Consider the following 18,592-nt stretch of genomic DNA (forward strand, 5'->3'; position numbering starts at 1 on the left):
AGGACGAGATCAGACTTCAGTTGGGATCGAAACGTTTGTATCATGAGTAAGTTCAAAAAAATCATTTTGCTTTTTTTTCCTTCATATGTATCATTCGTGTGTGCAACGTCTTGTGAGAGTAGTAAGAGTGCTGAATTCTAGTCATTTAAAGACGACTGTGTTTTACCCAGGAACTGGTGAACATTCAGTGATACCCTTTGAAACATTTTCCAGCATCTTGCAGGGTAATTAAGTAATTTTTGTGCAAGCCACGGAAGAAAGTTTGCAATTTTGCGGCACATTTTTCGCCACAATTTCAAGAAGTAATGAGCAAAAATCATGCAAGAGACAAAAAAAAAGATGTGGTGCGCTGCCAGGCGTTGAGTTTGTCACCTTTGTTTATAGTGTGCCCAATCAAAGCGTCGAATTATTTGTGTGAAATGAATTTAAAGAGACTATTCTGTTTGTGTGCTGTTCCGTGACATTCCAAGGGTTCAACGTACTTTCTTGGAAACGTATTTTCATTGTAGACGCACACAACAAGTTACTCTCCGGTACAGAGGGTGGCGCTGGTGCACAACGTATGCTATACGCTGACTGCTCGTTGAAGACGATCTTTCATCGTCTATAATTTTTTTATTTTTTTTGTTGTTTCGATGCATATAAAAATCCCGGAACCGAGACATATCATCTTGTTAGATAGCGCCGGGTTCTCGACGAGACTAGAATTTGTCAGTTTTTTTTTTCTTCAAATCCCGGCAAGTTCATGACGATCTTATTACTCCGCGTCAAGTCGCGCGCGAACTAGGGCGCTCTTGCTAACGTAAGCTAACGTGGGGCAGTTTTTGGACAATGCCCAGTGGGGGTCGAGGTCCCGTTCTGAATATCATCTCGTCCTAACAGGTTGGTATACGTCAAAATGTTGGTCATATTTTTACTTGATTTATTTTTCATTGTGTTAAAAAAGAGGGCCTTTGTGCTCGCGTTGCGTCCTGTGTGTGGCTTTATTAACTTCCTTCTTTCCCTTCTTAGCTTCGTTGGCGTGCTCGAACGACGTCTCCGACGTTTTCAATGGCAAAAATAAATGAGTGAAATAGCCTACATGCTCCCTCTTTGAGGACTTTTAGAATGAGCCTCGCCGAGTAAACAAAAGTCACTTTGTGATCGCTTTATATTACTGTCCTTATTGATTACAGAACAACGTCTACAAGTCCCCTCGTTACTCGTCTTTTGTGTGGATCAATAGTATTTACATAGTGCTGTTTTACAATATGTATATACAGTATGAAAACTGTCTGAAATGCCCATGAGTAAGCGCTTGGTGCCAGAGGCAAGGAAAAAGTCCCTTTCAGGAAGAAACCTTGAATAGAAGAAGATGCTCTCTGTGACATCAAAAGATGGTCATACTTGTCTGTTATGTTCCAATTCCTCTCTATATTTGGTCTCTCAAAGAAGCATCCCCCAACATGGCAGACGTCATCGTCGTGGATGAAGAGGACGTCCCTCGGCCGCCGTCCTCAACTTTGGCCTCGTCGTCCTCGCCCCGCCGAGTACAGTTGACCACCCCGACCCACGTCACCCAGTCGCCTTTCGCTTTGGCCAGCAAGAACAAGCACGTTCTGCAGGCGGAGAATCACAAGTTGTTCTCTGAGGTCGTGGCACAGTCGCTCTGTAAACACTTCTTTAGGCACACGGCACAATCCTCATGAGACCGGATGTTTTTGTTTGATAGTCTTGCAGGACTATGGAAGTGGACGTCTCCAAGAGACAGTAGAGAAAGCAGTTGCGAATGAATACCTCTCTCGCTTTCTTCATTTATTTATTGATTTGTCTCTTTGAAAGCGTCAAAGTTCAGAACAAAAGCAGACTTTTAGAGCTGGAAAAACTGGTGCAGGTCTTCAGTATCCACATGTCCTTGCCGCCAGGGTGCTGCCATAGATGTCTCGTTCCCTGATGTTTGTGTTGTGTGTTTCCTGCCTCCCTTCAGTTTATGGAGCACGTCGTGGCCGTGACCCAGGACTGCCCTCAGGTGTTGGAATACCTGAAGATGAACCACGCCAAAGCCCGTACAGACTACCTGTCGTCAGTGGAGTTTCGTAACAGCTTGGGTCGATGTTTGACCCGCCTGGAGGCCAAGCGTTCCAGGGTGTTTGTCTACATCTACGAACTGTGCATGGTGCTCAAGCAGCACAAAGACAGGAGCAGGAAGAAGAAAATCCTTGAGACCCCCTCTACTTCCGCATCGGATTGTCTTCACTCTACCTTGTTAAAAAGTGAAAGCCAGACTGCCGAGGCAGGCGTGCAAGTACAAGGGGGAAACCCGGCGGCCCAAGACGAGAAGCCTTCTACGTCGGGTCTTCAGGAAGACCAGCAGAAAGAGGAGGAAAAGGCAAGCAGGGCCTCCAGGAAGCAGGTTCGTGTCCCGACGTGTGCATCTCCGATTTCAATTTGAGCTCCATTTAAAATGTGTTCATAGAGCAGAAGTTGTCGCGAGGCTCTTTACATATGGAGCAAGTCCAGAACCACACTCGTCACCGATGAGGAGACCCACTGAACCCTGCATGAGCGAGCACGAGGCGACGTACTCTAGGATAAAAAAAACAAAACAAACCAAAAACCCACAAAATGTGATGTGTTGATGGTTTTTGTGTTGTTGACATTTCGTGGCTTTTTCTAAAAAACATGCAAGGGTCACTCCAAATGTCTATAAAATCCTCCATAAAAAAAAAAATTCACAATAAAAATAAATATAAGTGTATGTGACCTATTCAATCGCCCGCACTGCTCTTCTCACTAATCTTGAATCATTTGTGTGAATTAAGTTGAGTTGTGGGGCAAGTGTTGCCATTTGAAACTTCACGGTCATTTTTACCCGTTGACGTCTCCGAATTTTGACCTGCGTGAGAAATTAGTGGATATTTTTCACTGGAAGTTGTCAGCCAGTCGATGAAGTGGCTTCCCCGCTGTGCTTGCACTTCCAGATTGCGTATCTGGAGAACCTGCTGAAAGTCTACGACGACGAGATCTGCCGCCTGCAGCGGACCGAACTCTCGCTGGAAGACCTGGATGCTGAGGACTCTCTGTACATTCAGGAGCAAAAACTCAAGCGCAAGGTTGGCCTTGCTTTGGTCCAGAGTGCTTCCCTGCCGCCAAGCCCACGTCGCGAACTCCTCGCTCTCCTTTGCTCCTCACGCAGATGATGAAGATCTACAACAAGCTGTGTGAGCTGAAGGACTGCAGCTCGCTGACGGGGCGAATCCTCGAGCGGAAAATCCTCTACAGCGACACCAGCTATCCTGAGATCAGCAGGAAGGTGAGGGTGTGTCATCTGCATCCAAACTCATAAAATGACGATGATGATGTCATTGTCACTCATGAGCTGAGCGTCTTTTCCGCATTGACAGCACTTGGGAAACACCATAAAACATTTTTTAAAAAAGAGCAACAACTCCTCCTCCTCCTCTTATGACAAAGTGGTATTGTGGTACTATAGTCAACGTTTAACTAGCATTTTTAACAGTTTGGGGTTTTTCACGTTAGTTTGATGTTATTTGGTATTTTTTGTATTTGTATTTCCGTCCGACTTTGAACGTCGTCTCGACTAGCTTAGCTTAGCTGTTGTCGTAGCTCAAAGCTACTTTGATCTGTGACATCGGTTGCGTGGGCGCTAATTGGTTGAAACCAAAGGACGCGCGCGTGCGTACATTTTTTTCGGAATTTTGAGGAAAGTCCACTTTCATCTTTAAATACGTTTTATTTTTGCAAAAATGCTTGGTTTTAGTTTATTTTTCATTAGTTTTAGTATTAGGTTTGTATGGTATATTTGTCAAGCGCAACATTAAAAAAAAGATAGCGGTATATAACATTAAGTGTTGTGTAGTAAACTACAGTTCCCAAACAACCGTTCGGAGTTCTTTCTCTACAGCTGTACATAATAATTAAGTAATGACATTTAAAATAGTTGATTGACAAAGATGAAAATGGAAGACATGGGTAGTTTCAGTTGTCGTTTTGGTTTTGTTCATGAAAATTATTCTTTTTTTTTGTTTGTTTTATTAGTTGGTTAGCTTTCGTTAACTTTGCTAAGCTTGCATTTAACAAGAAAGTCATTTTAAATTGTAAAATTGAATAAGACACTCTTTTTCTCGTTACATGACACTTTTTAGTCTGAAACAATACTTTTCATTTAAGGAACAGGACTTGCATCTGTGATCCTGACAAAATGCAGCTTATAAAAAAGGAGTGTTATTTTTGTGACAATATGACATGGTCCTATCAAAGATTTGAATGAGCCCAAAGCAGAGGTGGGAATGGTTTCTATTTTCTGTGACTTGTGGAACCCCGGCGGTCCGGGCATTCCGGTTTGAGAAGCACAGCGCCCAATGGTTTGGTCGTCCCTTCAGATCCAGCGCTACATCAACAGCCCCGATGTCTGTCTGAACCCGCCCGACTACCAGGACATCCTCCAGCAGGTGCAGCTGGCCAGCAAGCGACACAACCTACGGCTGAGCAGCAAGGAGCTGGAGCGGATTGCTCGCAAGGCCTTCGCCGACACCGGCAGCAAAATCCAGCAGAGGCGCCACCACGACCTGCTTTACGACTTTGGCTGCCAGCTTACCAGTGAATACAGTCCTGGTAAGACTCGACTTGTCTTGCGGAAGAAAATCGCAACGTTCGCTACCTCGTCTTCATCTCCAAAGACAACGACCCGGCGCTGAAGGACCCCGCGCTGCTCCGGAAGCTAGAGAACAACCGCGAGCTGGGTCTGAACCGCCTGGAGGACGTCATCAACAAATACGCCATCCAACAGGACAACGCGGACAAGAAGGACGAGGCGCAGCGGCACTTCGAAGAGGTACGATGGCTCCGTGGCCACCGACTGCATCACCATGGTGAATTTTCTCATTTGTTTTGTCTCATCGGATTCAGTCGGATGAAGAAGAGGAGGACGACGACGACGTGTCCTCAGAAGCAGACATTGAAGAAGAGATCCAAGCCAGCAACCAGCAGAATGGACCAGGTCAGAAGCAATTCAATGTTCATTTGTTAGGATGTTTGCTTGTTTGTTTGTTTGTTTTTTAAATCATACTTTTTCAGCAGCTTCAGGAGTTTTTTTTTTTTTGTTATTAAACTTTTTATTGAATTTTTTTAAACAGTTAGAAAAAGGAAAAACATGGTCACGTGTTTAAATACATAGAACAACATCAGTTCCGGGCATCAAAATAGAACATACATCACATAGACATCCCGGCAAAACGGTTTAGAACTACTGCCCTCCCACATATACAATGTGCTGAACACTGTGCCATATGAATAGAAAAATAATGAAATAAAAAAAATAATAATAATAATAAGCAAAAATAATGCTTCGGGAGTTTTCATATATATATATATATATGTGTGTGTGTGTGTGTCTGTGTGTATATATATATATATATATATATATATATATATATATATATATATATATATATATTAGGGGAATTTTTCCATTGTGAGACAAATAAAGGTTTTATCGTAATCAAAACATGTAAACAATATTGTCAGGCGTTTTTTTATTTTTAATAAACAAAGGGGAGAAATTATTTTAAAAAGATTATTGTGAGAAAAAATCCAATAGCATCAAAGTTAAACCCCTCTTTTGATCCGCTCATGAGATGACGACAAAGATGGTGGCAACAAGGCGGAGAAAATGAGCGGCAACTCCAATGAGGAAGTCCCGACGACGGGAAACGGCAGGGTAGCTGTGGCGACGGACAACGAGGCAGTCACCGGCCGCCTCCTCTCTGACGCTGGCATCTTGGGCATCTCGGCGCTGTCGAGTCACACATCTGCCAGTGACAGCCCCAGCCAATCGGAGTCCACGCAGCCCTGCGAGTCCTCGCCCGACGAGAACGCCCCCGCCGCCGCATCAGAGCCCACCCATCCTGCCAATCAGGTCACCAGATACCAGAGGTGGGAGCAAGTCAAGTCGAGTCAAATTTGCATTCGTTTTTTCCGAATTATTTAAAAACATCATCCTGGAATCCAGATGGAAGAGTTCCGAAGTCCCTCCCACGGTTTATTTCTTTAATGGGGTGAATTTGGAACTGCGTCGCGTGTCAATTCAAGTGACTGGTGCTCCCCCAGCAGCGGCACGGACCTGCCAGTTACCTTCAATGGGGCACCCTTACCTCTCACGCTCGAGATGACGTGTCACTCGCCCATCACCAACGGCACCTCGCCACCACTTTCGTCAACGCCCGACTGCAGACTGAGCAGGAGCCACAAGAGGAAAATGCTGGACGCTGCGACGAAGCAGAATCACATCGATGCCAACGACAGGTGACCAAGGCGACATACATGCGCTCTTCTGGTACATTTTTTTTTTTTTAAACCTCAAAATCATCTGAATGCAATTAAATTTTAGCCGTGTCATCAAATGAGATCATTGATTTCCTCACAACTGGTGAAATGTGATACAAGAGCACTTTTTTTCCTTTATTTTTCTTTTTGGGCAGACAATAAAATACATGGGAAGAAGACCTTGACAAAAAATTAACACATCTTGAATGACAATATTTTTTGTTCGGAGGTCACACTTAGATGAGTTTTGCAAAGTGATGAAGCTCTCATTTTGATCATTTCTGCGGAATCCTTCAGAGATGTGGAGGTGCTGCTGGACATGGGCGTCATCTGCACCTCTCCTCTGCGGGCCGTCGACCGGTCCGACTGCCAGCCGGTCAGCAGTTCACAATCTCCACCCCCCAAGAAGTACAAAGTAAGACACGGACCGCCCCGCCCCGTTTGGGTGCCACTTCACCCCACCGCTCACGCTGTCTTCTCTCGGCAGGTTAACGTGGCCACCCAGTGCGACCCCTTGGAGATCATTGAACTGTCCGACTCGGAATGACCAAGGGTCACAAGTCCAAATCAGTCTCTTGTCTTCTGTGATATGAACTTCCACTCAGGACAACCAAGGGGGCGCTGGAACGCCCGTCTGTTTACATTTGTATTCATTTATAAAAGTGCATTGGATGCTTTGGTTGGACCTCATATTGTGGGATGACCTGTACAATGGCAGAAACATTTTAAGATGATGTGAGCTACACTGAGCTCTGTGCCATTTAGCATCTTTAGCTTTTAACAAGACTGTGAGTGGGCCACAGAGCGGTTGAGATTTTAAGTTTGACTGTCAAACCTTCAGTCTTAAAAATTAAAAAAAAAACTTTCATATTGTGTGCGTGCCATTATATATATTTTTAATATTTAGCATATGTTCTTTCATGCTGTCTGGGAGACACCTGTGAAATTTTGCAATAAAGTTAATAAGTTTTCGAATTAAACTTTTTTTTTTTTTTAAATCAAGGACTCCTCAGTACAGTGATGAGCAAATTATGACCCTGGAGGTCAAATACGAACCACTCCAGTCTAATTTGGCTCCAAATATTTTTCTGCACTGTTTAATTGTTCAAAATGTACATTTTCATTTATTGTTGCATAATTGAAATTGACTAATGAAAGAGAATGCTCACTCATTATATAGCCTAACAATTCACAGGCTAGAAGACATCCTGTTGACGTTTTAATTATTGTAGTAAACTCGGTTTATTTTAAGGAAACGTAGTCTTGAAATAAAGAGAGGTGCCATAAAATTCACAAGAGCATAGACTGATGCGGACGCGCGCACACACAGTCGCGATATATATCGAGAGCGAGAGAGAAATATTCATCTACCGGAAGGCACCGTACTGATGTTCGCATTTTTGTAAAGTTGCCTTTGAGTGTAAGAAATAGGTTTAGTTTTACAGTCCCAAATGCGACCTTCACGCATCATCGGGGTGCCCAGCACACAAAATCACACTTTTGATAAAAGATTTATGTCTGTACTTGGGAAACAGAATGTCTCACGTTTGGAATGAATGACTTGAAATGTTTTTAGTTGCCTCAGATTTTTTAAGATCATTATGATTTGGTTTATTTTGAAAGAACCCAGCGGAATTGCACGTGTTCCTCTATGTCCAAATTTGACGCTGGCGGGTAGCTGGAGGGTGAAAAAAAGCGAAGAGGGGGGCAAAAAAGGAATATTCGAGGGGTAAGAGGGGCTGATTTGGATAAACTTTCTCAACTGTCCCGACCCGAGGAACCTCCGCGGAGCCGAAGGCCAGTCCATTTCACCGGTAACTACCTCCGGAGTCATTTGTCGATTGTTAACCGACTGTCTGCGAGCGCCGTCGTCGTCCCAGCGGCCGGAAGTCTGCATGAAGATTGGTCTCCCTGGCGAGGCGACGACGGCGTCGGCGGTTTTTTTCTCCCCCTGCCTGCCCTTTTTTTTTTTTTTTTTTTTTAATACGACACTTTTTTTCTCTTTTTTTATGTTCTCTCACCGCGATGAGCAGCGAGTAGCCAAGTGAGCCAGACAGCCAGCGAGGGTGTTTGTGTTTAGCCAGCAAAGCACACCGATGGCGCGGCCTCCGCGTAGGTTTAGCGAACAAAAGCAGAAAATTGATGGGGGCAAGTTAGCCTGATTAGCTTAGCTTAGCCTAGCCATGCTAACAATCGTGGTTCTTTGTAAAGTTCTTGGCAGGGACGTCGAGCTCTTCATCAACCGATTTCCCCCTTACAATAAGAACGGTGTCTGTAATATTTTCGCAGCTTGTGCTAATTGTTGGTGAGCTCGTGGCCGGAGACGTTTAATTTGCATACAATAGCCAATAATGCTCCACATACTTTTAACTGGCTGCCGATCAATTAGATTCATTTGGAGTCGACAAAAACAGACATGTTAGTTTAGCCCTCTGCCTTTGTAGTCTAGTCTAGTGGTTACCAAACAACATACTACACTAAGTACAAAAATAAATAATAATGCGTCTACGTCACTCTACCTGATTTGGTAAAGGGAATGAAATGACTTTGCTTACAAGTAATGTCGAACATTTATAAAATATTTTTTAATATTTTTGTTAAATACAGTTAATCGGTTAATTAGAAACATAATCACTAGATGAATTCCTAATTTGAATAATTGTTACTTGCAGCCCTTATAGTTCATATTCAATTGTAACCAACATTAACATTGTACTTGCATATAGGAAAATAAACCGTCCAATTGTCCCTCGCCATATCACGGTTCATCTTCCCCGTTTTGCGGTAGGTCTGAAATGTTTTTGTTTTCACATTTAATTTTATTTACAATCTGACAAGTGACTGCCATCTTTGTGGCGCTTCCAAAACGACGCAAAATGAAATAAGCACTTATAACGGCTCTCAAATCCTCCATACCAAAAATTTCATGAAGACATTTTGTGATTGCTAAACTATGTGAGCAATTCTACTCCTGACACTCTGGTCTTCTCACATATAATGTTCCATTTGTGCAATTTAAATCAAGATTTGCATGCACATCACAGTACTTCTGATGCGTTGACTCGGACACAAGCCCCCGTGATTTTGACTTCCCATGGAAACTTATCGGTACAAATTTTTAACTGAAGGTTGCCAGCCAATCGGAGAAGAGGATCCCTGAGTTGTAGAAAGTGTCAAGTTTTGAGGAGATACATTAAGAAAAAAACGAAAGTATTTCATATTACTTGAATTTGAACTCTTGAACTACTGTAGTCCTCTAATTTTCACAAGTCTTGGTGCGGTGAACATTGTGAATAAAGACTTTTTTTTTTCTGACCTAGATAATGATTTGCTGATATGTGAAACTGCCACATAAAGCGCCTTATTCAATGCCCCCCTCACCCCCCGTCCTCCTCCAAGTATCCGTGGCTGCCTATCGACAGCCTCTACGAGAACTCGATAGCCCAAAGTAAGGCCAGTATCAGTTCTCACCCATCCCGAGAAACAAAACATGCTCATGTGCATCAAGCTTTTATTTTAAACTAAATCCTCAAATGGATGGCTGCTACTTTGTGGATTTGCATCTCTTGAGGGGGTTTCTGGAACGTACAAGGAGGAGGGGTCGAGGTGTTTTCTAAGTGTGCTGCTTTTCAATTCCAGAAATAATGGACGAATCCCATTTCAACTCGTCCTACTTTTGGTCTCCCGTCCCCACTGTACAAGGACAGGTAGAGACAAACTTATTGTTGGCCTTGTCTTGAATGCATCTGGTGTCGTGGCATGTTTCTTCCATGTCCCAGGATTCCTTGCAGTTTTATGTCCATGCCGACGCTTCCGCTCTGCCACGCACGCCACCCTCGCGTCGCTCATGTGACTTCTTTGACGGTTCCGCCACTCACATGACCACTCCTGTCTAGGGTTGCAAAGGGGTGGAACATTGCCGGTAAAATTTCCGTGGGAAGCTCAGCGCGGGAATTGAGGAAATATTCCAAATTGGGAACTTTCCATGGAAATTATAGGGGGGGGGGAGTATTGGAGAGGTGTCGTGTCATTCAAGTGTAAATGTGAACATATGGATTCGTCATAAGTGGACGCTCGCGCAGACTCGCAAGCTTTCCTTGCCCAGATGCAAGGGCATTCCAAAACAGCGTGTCGTTGCTCCTTCACTCAATATGCTCAAATATATTTTCCTCAACGATCATTCACTTCCCAATTTCCAGCCAGACGTCACTTTGGTGAATCGCTGGTTAATCATCAATGATTCCCATGGAAGGTTTCCAACTTTGAAAATTCCTGGAAGTTTGCAACCCTACTCCTGTCCCTCTCCTCTCATTTCTCGGAGCTCTCCTCACACTTCTGTTTGTTTGCTTCTTCTCTTTGCATCTCACTTTTTGTTTTGTTTGTTTGTTCTCTCTCCTCCATGTCCTCCTTGCTCTTCCCATTCTTCATCCTCATGTTTTTGCCTCGCCCGCTTCCTCCAATCTCCTCTCAATGCCCTGCCCCTCACTTGTCCTCCCGCCATCCCTGCCGCCCCACCCCTGCGCTCGTCCCCACCAACACCAACCCCCCCCCCCCCCCCCTTCTAGATTGAGAGCGCCATGTTCCTGAACAAAACCAAGGAGCAGCTCGGCACTGAGAAGCCGGGCGCGCCGGCGTTCCCGCACTCGGCCGCGTCCTCCGCCGCCCCGCACTACCCCACGGCGGTGCTCGCCATCCCCGGCCCAGCGGAGGCGGGGCCCGGACTGCGGGTGGTCACCAAACAGGAGGGCAGCGGCTCGGCAGGAGGAGGGAGCGCATCCATGGGCGCACACGTCAACCAGTCGCACACATCGCAGAACGTCACTGTCGTGCCCGTCCCTTCCACTGGAATCATGACCGCGGGTGAGCGGACGCTTCATTACCGACACTCGACTGGCATCCAACGACCTCAAAACAAAACAAAACAAAAAAAATCCACTTCATCACTTAATCCGACAATCCAATTGCGATTCAACCCCTCCCCTAATATTGCACTTTTAAGATGCGGGGGGGAGGGAACAATTTTGAGGTCCTTTTCCCATGTATTTTAAAATAAATGTATAAATGTGTGTACATTTTCGGACATTGTCAAATGACAAATAGTTTGGGAAAATGACTGCTGTTAATGACATCGTTGTTCTGGCTTAATCACAATGTACCGGATCTAAATCGACTGCTCGAACCTCCAGTAATAAATATGAGATTGTGTGACAGTATTGGTACATGTTCTGAAGTCATTCAAACCCTAAAGTCAAACTGTAGCAAAAGTAAACACCGGAGGTTCTTCCTTGCCTGACATCAACGCAAGTTGACACTGTCGCGCGTTGATTGTGATTTCGGTAGTCATGGCAAGAGATGCTTTTTAAATGTCAAATGGAACTTCTTGTGTTGTATTTCATGAACTTCATGTTGTTTGAGCTAACTTTGGTTTTGGTCTGCTGCCAGCGGGCCTGGTCATCACCACTCCCCCGGGCACGCTGGTGCCCACCGCCTCCACGCAGTCTTTTGTGGCCGGGCCTCACTCGGCCACCACCATGATCGTGTCCGCCGTGCACCCCTCAAACGCAGGTGAAGTTGTGGCAAGGGTTCTCTCTCTCTCTCTCTCTCTTTGGGCTGGCACAGGGCTGGGTGATAGGACGGCATCGAATATCGCCGGGATAGATGGCGAGCTGATGCTTGTGTCCGCAGACAAGAAGAACAACACGGCAGGACCCCCCGCCGTCATGGTGACGCCGGGCAAGCGGGGCAGGAAGAGCAAGCAGACGATGAGCAGAACGAGCAGCGTCCTTCCTCCAGGAAGCGATGCGTTAATACTGGCCCACCTGGCCGCCACGGGCCAGGTACGCCTCTGTAGTTTTGCCGTCTGGCCCTCTTGGGCACTTGCGGCAAAAAAAATGTGAATTTGAGGGGTCCTTTGCCATCCACATTGCCACTGTCAGATCACCTCCGCTCGTGTCACATCAGTAGATCACTCACACCACATTGCAAGTGATACCAGATATCATCCAGGCCCACTAAGAGTAACAAAATTCAACCAGCATACAATGGATTCACTATACCAATGGCAACTGGTTAAAAAAAAAAAAAAACCCACCAAACATTTTGCCTTTTTTACGTTCACCCGTTCCTCTGCGCTCTTGCGATGTTTCTCAAGAGTTTTCTATCCTCTCCAGCATCATTCTGCCGATCCTTACGACCTCTCCAACGACGAGGACGACCACTCCAGTAAAGAGGGCCCCAAATCCTACAGGTTGTGGCTTCACACATCTGAAAAACAATGATCGAGCGTTCGGCCTGTGAAAGTTTTCACCCCCCCCCCCCCCCCTTCAACCTTCAAGGTGTCGCATGTGCGCCGTGACGTTCTTCAGCAAGTCGGACATGCAGATTCACGCCAAGTCGCACACGGAGGCCAAGCCCCACAAGTGTCCCCACTGCTCCAAGTCCTTTGCCAACTCCAGCTACCTGTCGCAGCACATCCGCATCCACAGCGGGGCCAAGCCCTACAGCTGCACCTACTGCCAGAAAGCCTTCAGGCAGCTCAGCCACCTGCAGCAGCACACACGGTACCCGACCTTTTCACACCATGCATGTGCCCGCCTTGCTGTGCATGAGGCCCCCGAACCGAGCGAGTTGAGGGAGACGAATGGAGATGCAGCTCTCTTTTTTCCAAAGAACATTTTGTTCATCGTCCCGAAAGGCATCCTCTTCGATCTGCTTTGGCCACTCAGCAGAGGCAATTAGTAACAGACATGTCATGGGCATGCTTGCATCAAAATCACCCAAAGATGAAGGAGTTGGCCTGTTTGGAGGGGGCGGTCCACTCCAATGCAGATGAGCCGCCGCCCCCGCTACTGCCAGGCCACTACCGGAGTACCACTTGCGCCATTTGCCAACCTTACTGCCAAGTTGTGGGCGGAGAAACTGTTCGTGTCTGAATGAGCCCAATCGTGACGTCGCAATCTGGTGAAATTCAAAGCTGTGCTCTCGTAGGCACATGAGAGTTTTAGTTTTCCAACCCTCGTTACTGTTCCTGCAGAGCATCAAGATGATGTGCATGAGTCATGCGTTAGGCTCTCTTTCGATGCATTGCGTGTGTTCAAAGAGCAGTTGTGTGAAGGTTTCTCATTTTCATCACATTGATGCTAATTAGCCAGTTAGCCTGTCGGTGGTGTTTTGCAGCACGTGTTAGCATCAAGCTCGCAGGTTTGCGATTAAATTAGATGGTCTAGTTGATCATTGTTGTGTAAAAAACATTTATTCTAATAAACAGTACTTCATTTAGTTTTGTTTTATGGGTCAGGCTAACAGTACACTTCAACTAGGTGCGACAAACTGCTTGAAGCAAGCACGCTGTGCATCTTGGTTGGTTTTCGAGCACAATGGAACACTTTCAAAAAAGTGTTTTGATTCGTGTAAATGTGTTATGATTGTGCTGAAAGCGCATGGGAGGGTTAAAACTATGAAGACGTTTGATTTGTATTCGGTCTCCTTTGCATTCACCTGTGGCAGGTGGGTCTGGACTGCCTCCCCGTTGATGGGTTTCAATTTGTCGTGCATAGGGAGTGATTCCGAACGGAGGCCGAGAGACCGAGACTGAGAGAGAGCGAGAGAAGCGTGACTGACTGTGCTTGCTTCTGTTGTACTTCTGTGTTTTCCAAAGTCGGACATGGCGCAAATGAGCCCAAACCAAATCACTTGAACGCATGATTTGCTCTTGAGTTCACTGTGAAGTTTGGTCATGCTCCGGCCTAAAGATCTCTCGCTCTTTCTCTCTCTCTCTCTTTCTCTCCCATGTATGTTTCTCCCTGGGTCCATCCCCGCCTCCCCCCCGGCCCCCCGCCACCACTCTACGTGGCCGTCCCCGCGTCAGCAACCACACTGAGGCCAAGCCCCACAAGTGTCCCCACTGCTCCAAGTCCTTTGCCAACTCCAGCTACCTGTCGCAGCACATCCGCATCCACAGCGGGGCCAAGCCCTACAGCTGCACCTACTGCCAGAAAACCTTCAGGCAGCTCAGCCACCTGCAACAGCACACACGGTACTGGACCGTACTGGATCGGACCGGGCCGCGGGGGTGTCGGCGGTGGACTCCGCGGCAAAAGAAAAAGCGGCAGGACGCAGGAAGTTGTTGTTCTTGCCGTATGAGTCCACTCAGGATTTGTGGTGTGTCTGTCTGTGTGTCTCCCAGGATTCACACGGGTGACCGGCCGTACAAGTGTAACCATCCCGGCTGCGAGAAAGCTTTCACTCAGCTCTCCAACCTGCAGGTAGTGCAAATATGCCCACCCACTCAGTCACTCGCGTGGACCAAATAGTTGGTGCTCCACTGTGAAGGAAAGAAAAAACTTGCAGGGAGGGGCGCAGAAACAACCTTAATCCGACATGCGCCAGGACGACGAAAGACGAATGAAAATGAATCGGTGGCAATCTGGCATCACTTTGGAATTGTGGTTCAACGTTGTTGCTGAAAAGAACAAACATTTAAGGCTGCATGATGCCATCTCTGATTAAAATTTGCCATTGATTGCCATTGTTGTGCCGCAGTCTCACCGCCGGCAGCACAACAAGGACAAACCGTTCAAGTGCCACAACTGCAACCGTGGTTACACGGACGCCGCCAGCCTGGAGGTGCACCTGTCCACGCACACCGTCAAACACGCCAAGCTGTTCTCCTGCGGCCTGTGCAACCGCTCCTACACCTCGGTACGGGTCAGAGTGATGAAACTGACTAACAAGTGTCCCGCCCTACGAGGTTTTTTTTTTGTTACGAGCAGTCGCCCAAGTTTGAGTTAAAACCCGAGCTTCGGATACGGCGTGGCGACGTTTTTGGGGAGTCTCACGCCCTCCCGTCCATCAGCGTCACGCTGACCTCTCACGCTTTTGTTCCCCCAGGAGACGTACCTGATGAAACATATGAGGAAGCACAACCCCGACGCGCTCACGGCGGCCGAACAGGCGCAGCGCCACGGCTCCAGCGGCCGGGGCCGCGGACGCGGCAGGGGCCGGGGTCGGGGCGGCTCGCTGCAGGGCCCGGCCAACCCCAACAGTGCCGGCCCCCCCGGCGGATACCAGCAGCCCGGCGAGGGAGTCATCCCGTGCCCCTTCGATCTGCACCAGTACAAGACGGTGGCAGCCGGCGAGATCCAGTACAAACCAGGCACCGTGGCAGACCACAAAGACCTCTGCCTCACTGTGTCCACGTCCGCCATCCAGGTGGAGCACATGAACTCGTAGGAAACCAGACTTGACTCCGCGTTAAAAAAACAAAAAAAGAAATCCCCAAGAGGACTGGCTTTTCTACCTGTATTTCTGTGTGACTCTCAAAGGGATCGACCTAAAGACGCGCAGTGTTTTCACAACCACGACCAAGAAGCTTTAAGGAAGAGTGAGGCCCGCCGTGTCCAGTTTGTTTGCCCAAATCAGAAGCGGCTTCTCTATCTCCCATGAGGTGAGAGACTTTTCAGAGTTGTGGTTTCACCTTGTTTGGACGAAATACAGACGCTACCTTAGGAGGCGGGGCGGAATTCATGACTGACTTGTTGCAAAATCTAATCCTACAAGGGACCCAGACCCAGACCCAGAGATGTTTCCCCCCAAGCTGATTTTGAGCAAAGGCAGCCATTTTTCATGTGAAAAATCTCTCGGCACACCACACCCCACCAAATGAATGTCACAAAAGTCGACACAATGAAATCTCAACAAACTCATTTTAATTCTCGTGCTTGGTGTGAAATGCCGGCCTGACTTGATCCGTTCTTCGAATGGCAACACGTCAATGGGCAGGTGTCTTGTGCCTTCTGCCATTTCATGGAAGCACACGCATGTAAGAGTTCCGGCTGTCATTATAAGTCACTTGCATCAATCGATTGATTCATAATTAACTATGTTCGGACAAATGAACGCAAATGGCCTATTTCCACCGCACCTCTGATAATCTCTCACGGCGCGCTGTTTGGGAATCATCAAGAGACCCCATATATGATTTAAAAGAGAGGAGAAGAAAAACGTCATATATTCACACGAAAGAAACGGCAAAATATTCAACCAAACCACATAATTTCATCTAGTAAAAGTCTGCTAGCTTCTCAAGGGTCACCAACATGGCCCCCACCCCCCCACCACTTTGAGTAGCCTGAGGACCTTTTCTATAAATAGCTCCCTAGTAATTTTTTTTTTGTATGATGCCATTCATTTAAAAAAATGTGACACTTGACAATGAACTAACTTGTTTGTTGTAAACGAAACATTGATTTTTTTGTTTTGTTTTTTAAATATAGTGTAGTTCAACGGTCTGTATTGTATTGCATGACCCAACCCATAGCGTTTGTGGAGACACCCTAGCCGGCGCAACGACGAGATGATTTACCCCACGCAAATTTGTTCATTCAGAAGTGCCTATCAATCTGGTTGTGCCGGAAGCAGCTCTCCGTTTGTAACACGTTGGTGACGCCTGTGTCATGGTCATTATAAACCTGTAAAGAACTTGGGCTTGGCAAACGGAGCAGCAACACATTGAAACGGAGCGTTCTCCACGTATCTTTCTTCTTCTCCGGGGAATTGAATTACTCTTACCTTCTTGTGTACGAATACCTGAATCTTGTCAACGGGACTGTGGCGAGCTCGGGTAGCGTCTGTCGTCCTTGCAGGAGGCATCATCACGTGCGTCGAGAAAGACGAAAGTCCTGTCGCCGGCTGCTCAAAATGGCTGTCGAGGGACGTTTGCCGAATGCACTAAACCGGGCAGGGCTCACGAACTAAGCACTTGCCTGAAACCCTGTATGTTTGTCACCTGTACTTTTTTTTTTTTTTTTTAATATGTTCGTATTTTTGTACCGGCAGACAGAGGTGAGAGTGTGAATGTGAAGAGAGGAACAGTGTTTTGTTTTTGTTTTTATTGTTAACTAATAGAAACGTTTGTGACACTCTGTCGCAACATTTCAGCAGCCAGTTGTTGGGGGAAATCATGATTGTATGACAAAATGGCTGACAGGTACTGTTACTATTAATCTTAAACAAAACAAACACACACAAAAAAAGCTTTTTCGTGCATACTATGACTCTCATTACAATTGTATTGCAAATGTTATCCACACTATTATCAACTTAAAGGCATTATTATTATATGGCAGTATGCTGTACATAAGAGTTTTCTGCAAAAGGGAAGCATGTCCTGTGAAAAACATTACCCCACCCCCTTTAATTTTTTTTAAGACACAATAAAAAACTTTTTCTGTGCATTGGAATTTAAGAAAAAAAATAGTGATATTTATCAAATGATGTTTGGACTGGAATGATCAACAAACGGTGATAATATTTGGCAATGTGAAGTGACAGTGAATACAATTTACGATATTTGTTCATCTCGATTCACTTGCTGCCACACGTTTTCCTGCGTGTATCCATTGTCTGGATAGGAAAAATTATGAATTACCATTCAAGTTATGGCTGATGCTAACACAATGAGCCATGCCGCTCTTTAGCATACTGTATGCTCACCCAGTGGGACTGTTTGAGAATAAAGTTGGCAAACAGATTTCATAAATGTTTTTGTTCACCTTTCATAGCTTAATGTGGTTTTATTTGCTGTGCGTGATTTTCAACTGCCGTGGCTCCATTAAGTTGAACAGTTTTCAGATTTTAACGCTACTGTGAGTTTAAATTTGAGACATTCTGACCAGCTTTGTACTCTGAACTTTTCTTGGACAAAAAAAGAAAACTTACTTCAACACACTTTTTGCAGCTGGACAGTTGTTTTTCTGACCCGGAAACAAAAATGTATTTTGTGTCGCTTCAAGGAGAAATTGGTGTATTTTAGCATTTTTGGGTCACTTTTGCTAAAAATAGCTACATTTGCTGCTTTTTGGACGCGGGGTTGCTAGTTCCGTCCGAAAAGTCGCCTGATCTAGCAACAAAAGTGCTAAAACTTTTAAGATGGACGTCGGTCGTGTTTATGACCCAAATGAAGTTCAAACCGATCACGTGGTCGGCGATTGCGAGCTTAATAATATCGACGGACTGTATTGTTTTGCTTAGAAAACGTGACGCAATCAAAAGCCCAACATAATAAAGACATCCTAATTTGATGGTATTAGTCAATTGAATGAGGCCACTCAGAGTGAACACATAAAAACGACCACCAGCGCCCCTTTGGCGCGTGGTGCATTCCGAACACAAAAACAAGGCGTCCAAAAAAAAAAAAAGCGAAGGCGCGGTCAGATGCGGGCTCAGCCAATCACGACAGCCCATTTGCGGCGCCATTCAAACAGTTGCC

The 18,592-nt window shown here is 46.0% G+C and overlaps 2 protein-coding genes across 9 annotated transcripts; both read left to right on the forward strand.

The window, feature by feature from the left end:
* The first annotated feature begins 67 nt into the window (after positions 1 to 67).
* Positions 68 to 7,192, forward strand: LOC147190568 (death domain-associated protein 6-like). 5 transcript variants are annotated; one of them, XM_086137398.1, is made up of 12 exons: positions 466 to 882; positions 1,432 to 1,631; positions 1,967 to 2,392; positions 2,961 to 3,092; positions 3,176 to 3,292; positions 4,383 to 4,614; positions 4,680 to 4,834; positions 4,909 to 4,999; positions 5,637 to 5,934; positions 6,112 to 6,303; positions 6,622 to 6,739; positions 6,812 to 7,192. In XM_086137398.1, the coding sequence occupies exons 2-12, from the start codon at positions 1,446 to 1,448 to the stop codon at positions 6,869 to 6,871; spliced, it is 2,007 nt and encodes a 668-aa protein (XP_085993524.1). In that variant the 5' UTR covers positions 466 to 882; positions 1,432 to 1,445; the 3' UTR covers positions 6,872 to 7,192. The 5 variants fall into 5 exon arrangements, 4 of the variants coding, with proteins under 4 accessions (XP_085993524.1, XP_085993523.1, XP_085993521.1 ...); XM_086137397.1 differs by having other exon boundaries at positions 477 to 882; positions 1,435 to 1,631; positions 6,109 to 6,303; XM_086137395.1 differs by having other exon boundaries at positions 478 to 882; positions 6,109 to 6,303.
* Positions 7,193 to 8,183: 991 nt separating this feature from the next.
* On the forward strand, positions 8,184 to 17,880 carry LOC147190569 (zinc finger protein 362-like). 4 transcript variants are annotated; one of them, XM_086136910.1, is made up of 12 exons: positions 8,187 to 9,108; positions 9,645 to 10,031; positions 10,890 to 11,184; positions 11,767 to 11,889; positions 12,010 to 12,161; positions 12,495 to 12,571; positions 12,660 to 12,884; positions 14,192 to 14,359; positions 14,510 to 14,588; positions 14,866 to 15,024; positions 15,214 to 15,551; positions 15,648 to 17,880. In XM_086136910.1, the coding sequence occupies exons 2-12, from the start codon at positions 9,969 to 9,971 to the stop codon at positions 15,766 to 15,768; spliced, it is 1,800 nt and encodes a 599-aa protein (XP_085993036.1). In that variant the 5' UTR covers positions 8,187 to 9,108; positions 9,645 to 9,968; the 3' UTR covers positions 15,769 to 17,880. The 4 variants fall into 4 exon arrangements, with proteins under 4 accessions (XP_085993039.1, XP_085993036.1, XP_085993038.1 ...); XM_086136912.1 differs by having other exon boundaries at positions 15,214 to 15,534; XM_086136913.1 differs by lacking the exon at positions 14,192 to 14,359 and having other exon boundaries at positions 8,184 to 9,108.
* The last annotated feature ends 712 nt before the right edge of the window (positions 17,881 to 18,592 follow it).

The sequence above is a fragment of the Hippocampus guttulatus genome, chromosome 18 (assembly GCF_054856545.1).
Source record: "Hippocampus guttulatus isolate MCC_2025c chromosome 18, RoL_Hgut_1.0, whole genome shotgun sequence".
Lineage (NCBI taxonomy): Eukaryota > Metazoa > Chordata > Actinopteri > Syngnathiformes > Syngnathidae > Hippocampus > Hippocampus guttulatus.

Bases quoted from the DNA above. Each gene is read 5' to 3' on its own strand.
- LOC147190568 (XM_086137397.1), top strand. From the start codon at position 1,446: ATGGCAGACGTCATCGTCGTGGATGAAGAGGACGTCCCTCGGCCGCCG. The intron at 2,393-2,960 runs GTTCGTGTCCCG...TTGCACTTCCAG, and splicing joins GCAGGGCCTCCAGGAAGCAG to ATTGCGTATCTGGAGAACCT. The intron at 4,615-4,679 runs GTAAGACTCGAC...TCATCTCCAAAG, and splicing joins TACCAGTGAATACAGTCCTG to ACAACGACCCGGCGCTGAAG.
- LOC147190569 (XM_086136910.1), top strand. From the start codon at position 9,969: ATGGACGAATCCCATTTCAACTCGTCCTACTTTTGGTCTCCCGTCCCC. The intron at 12,885-14,191 runs GTACCCGACCTT...TCCCCGCGTCAG, and splicing joins CACCTGCAGCAGCACACACG to CAACCACACTGAGGCCAAGC. The intron at 14,360-14,509 runs GTACTGGACCGT...TGTGTCTCCCAG, and splicing joins CACCTGCAACAGCACACACG to GATTCACACGGGTGACCGGC.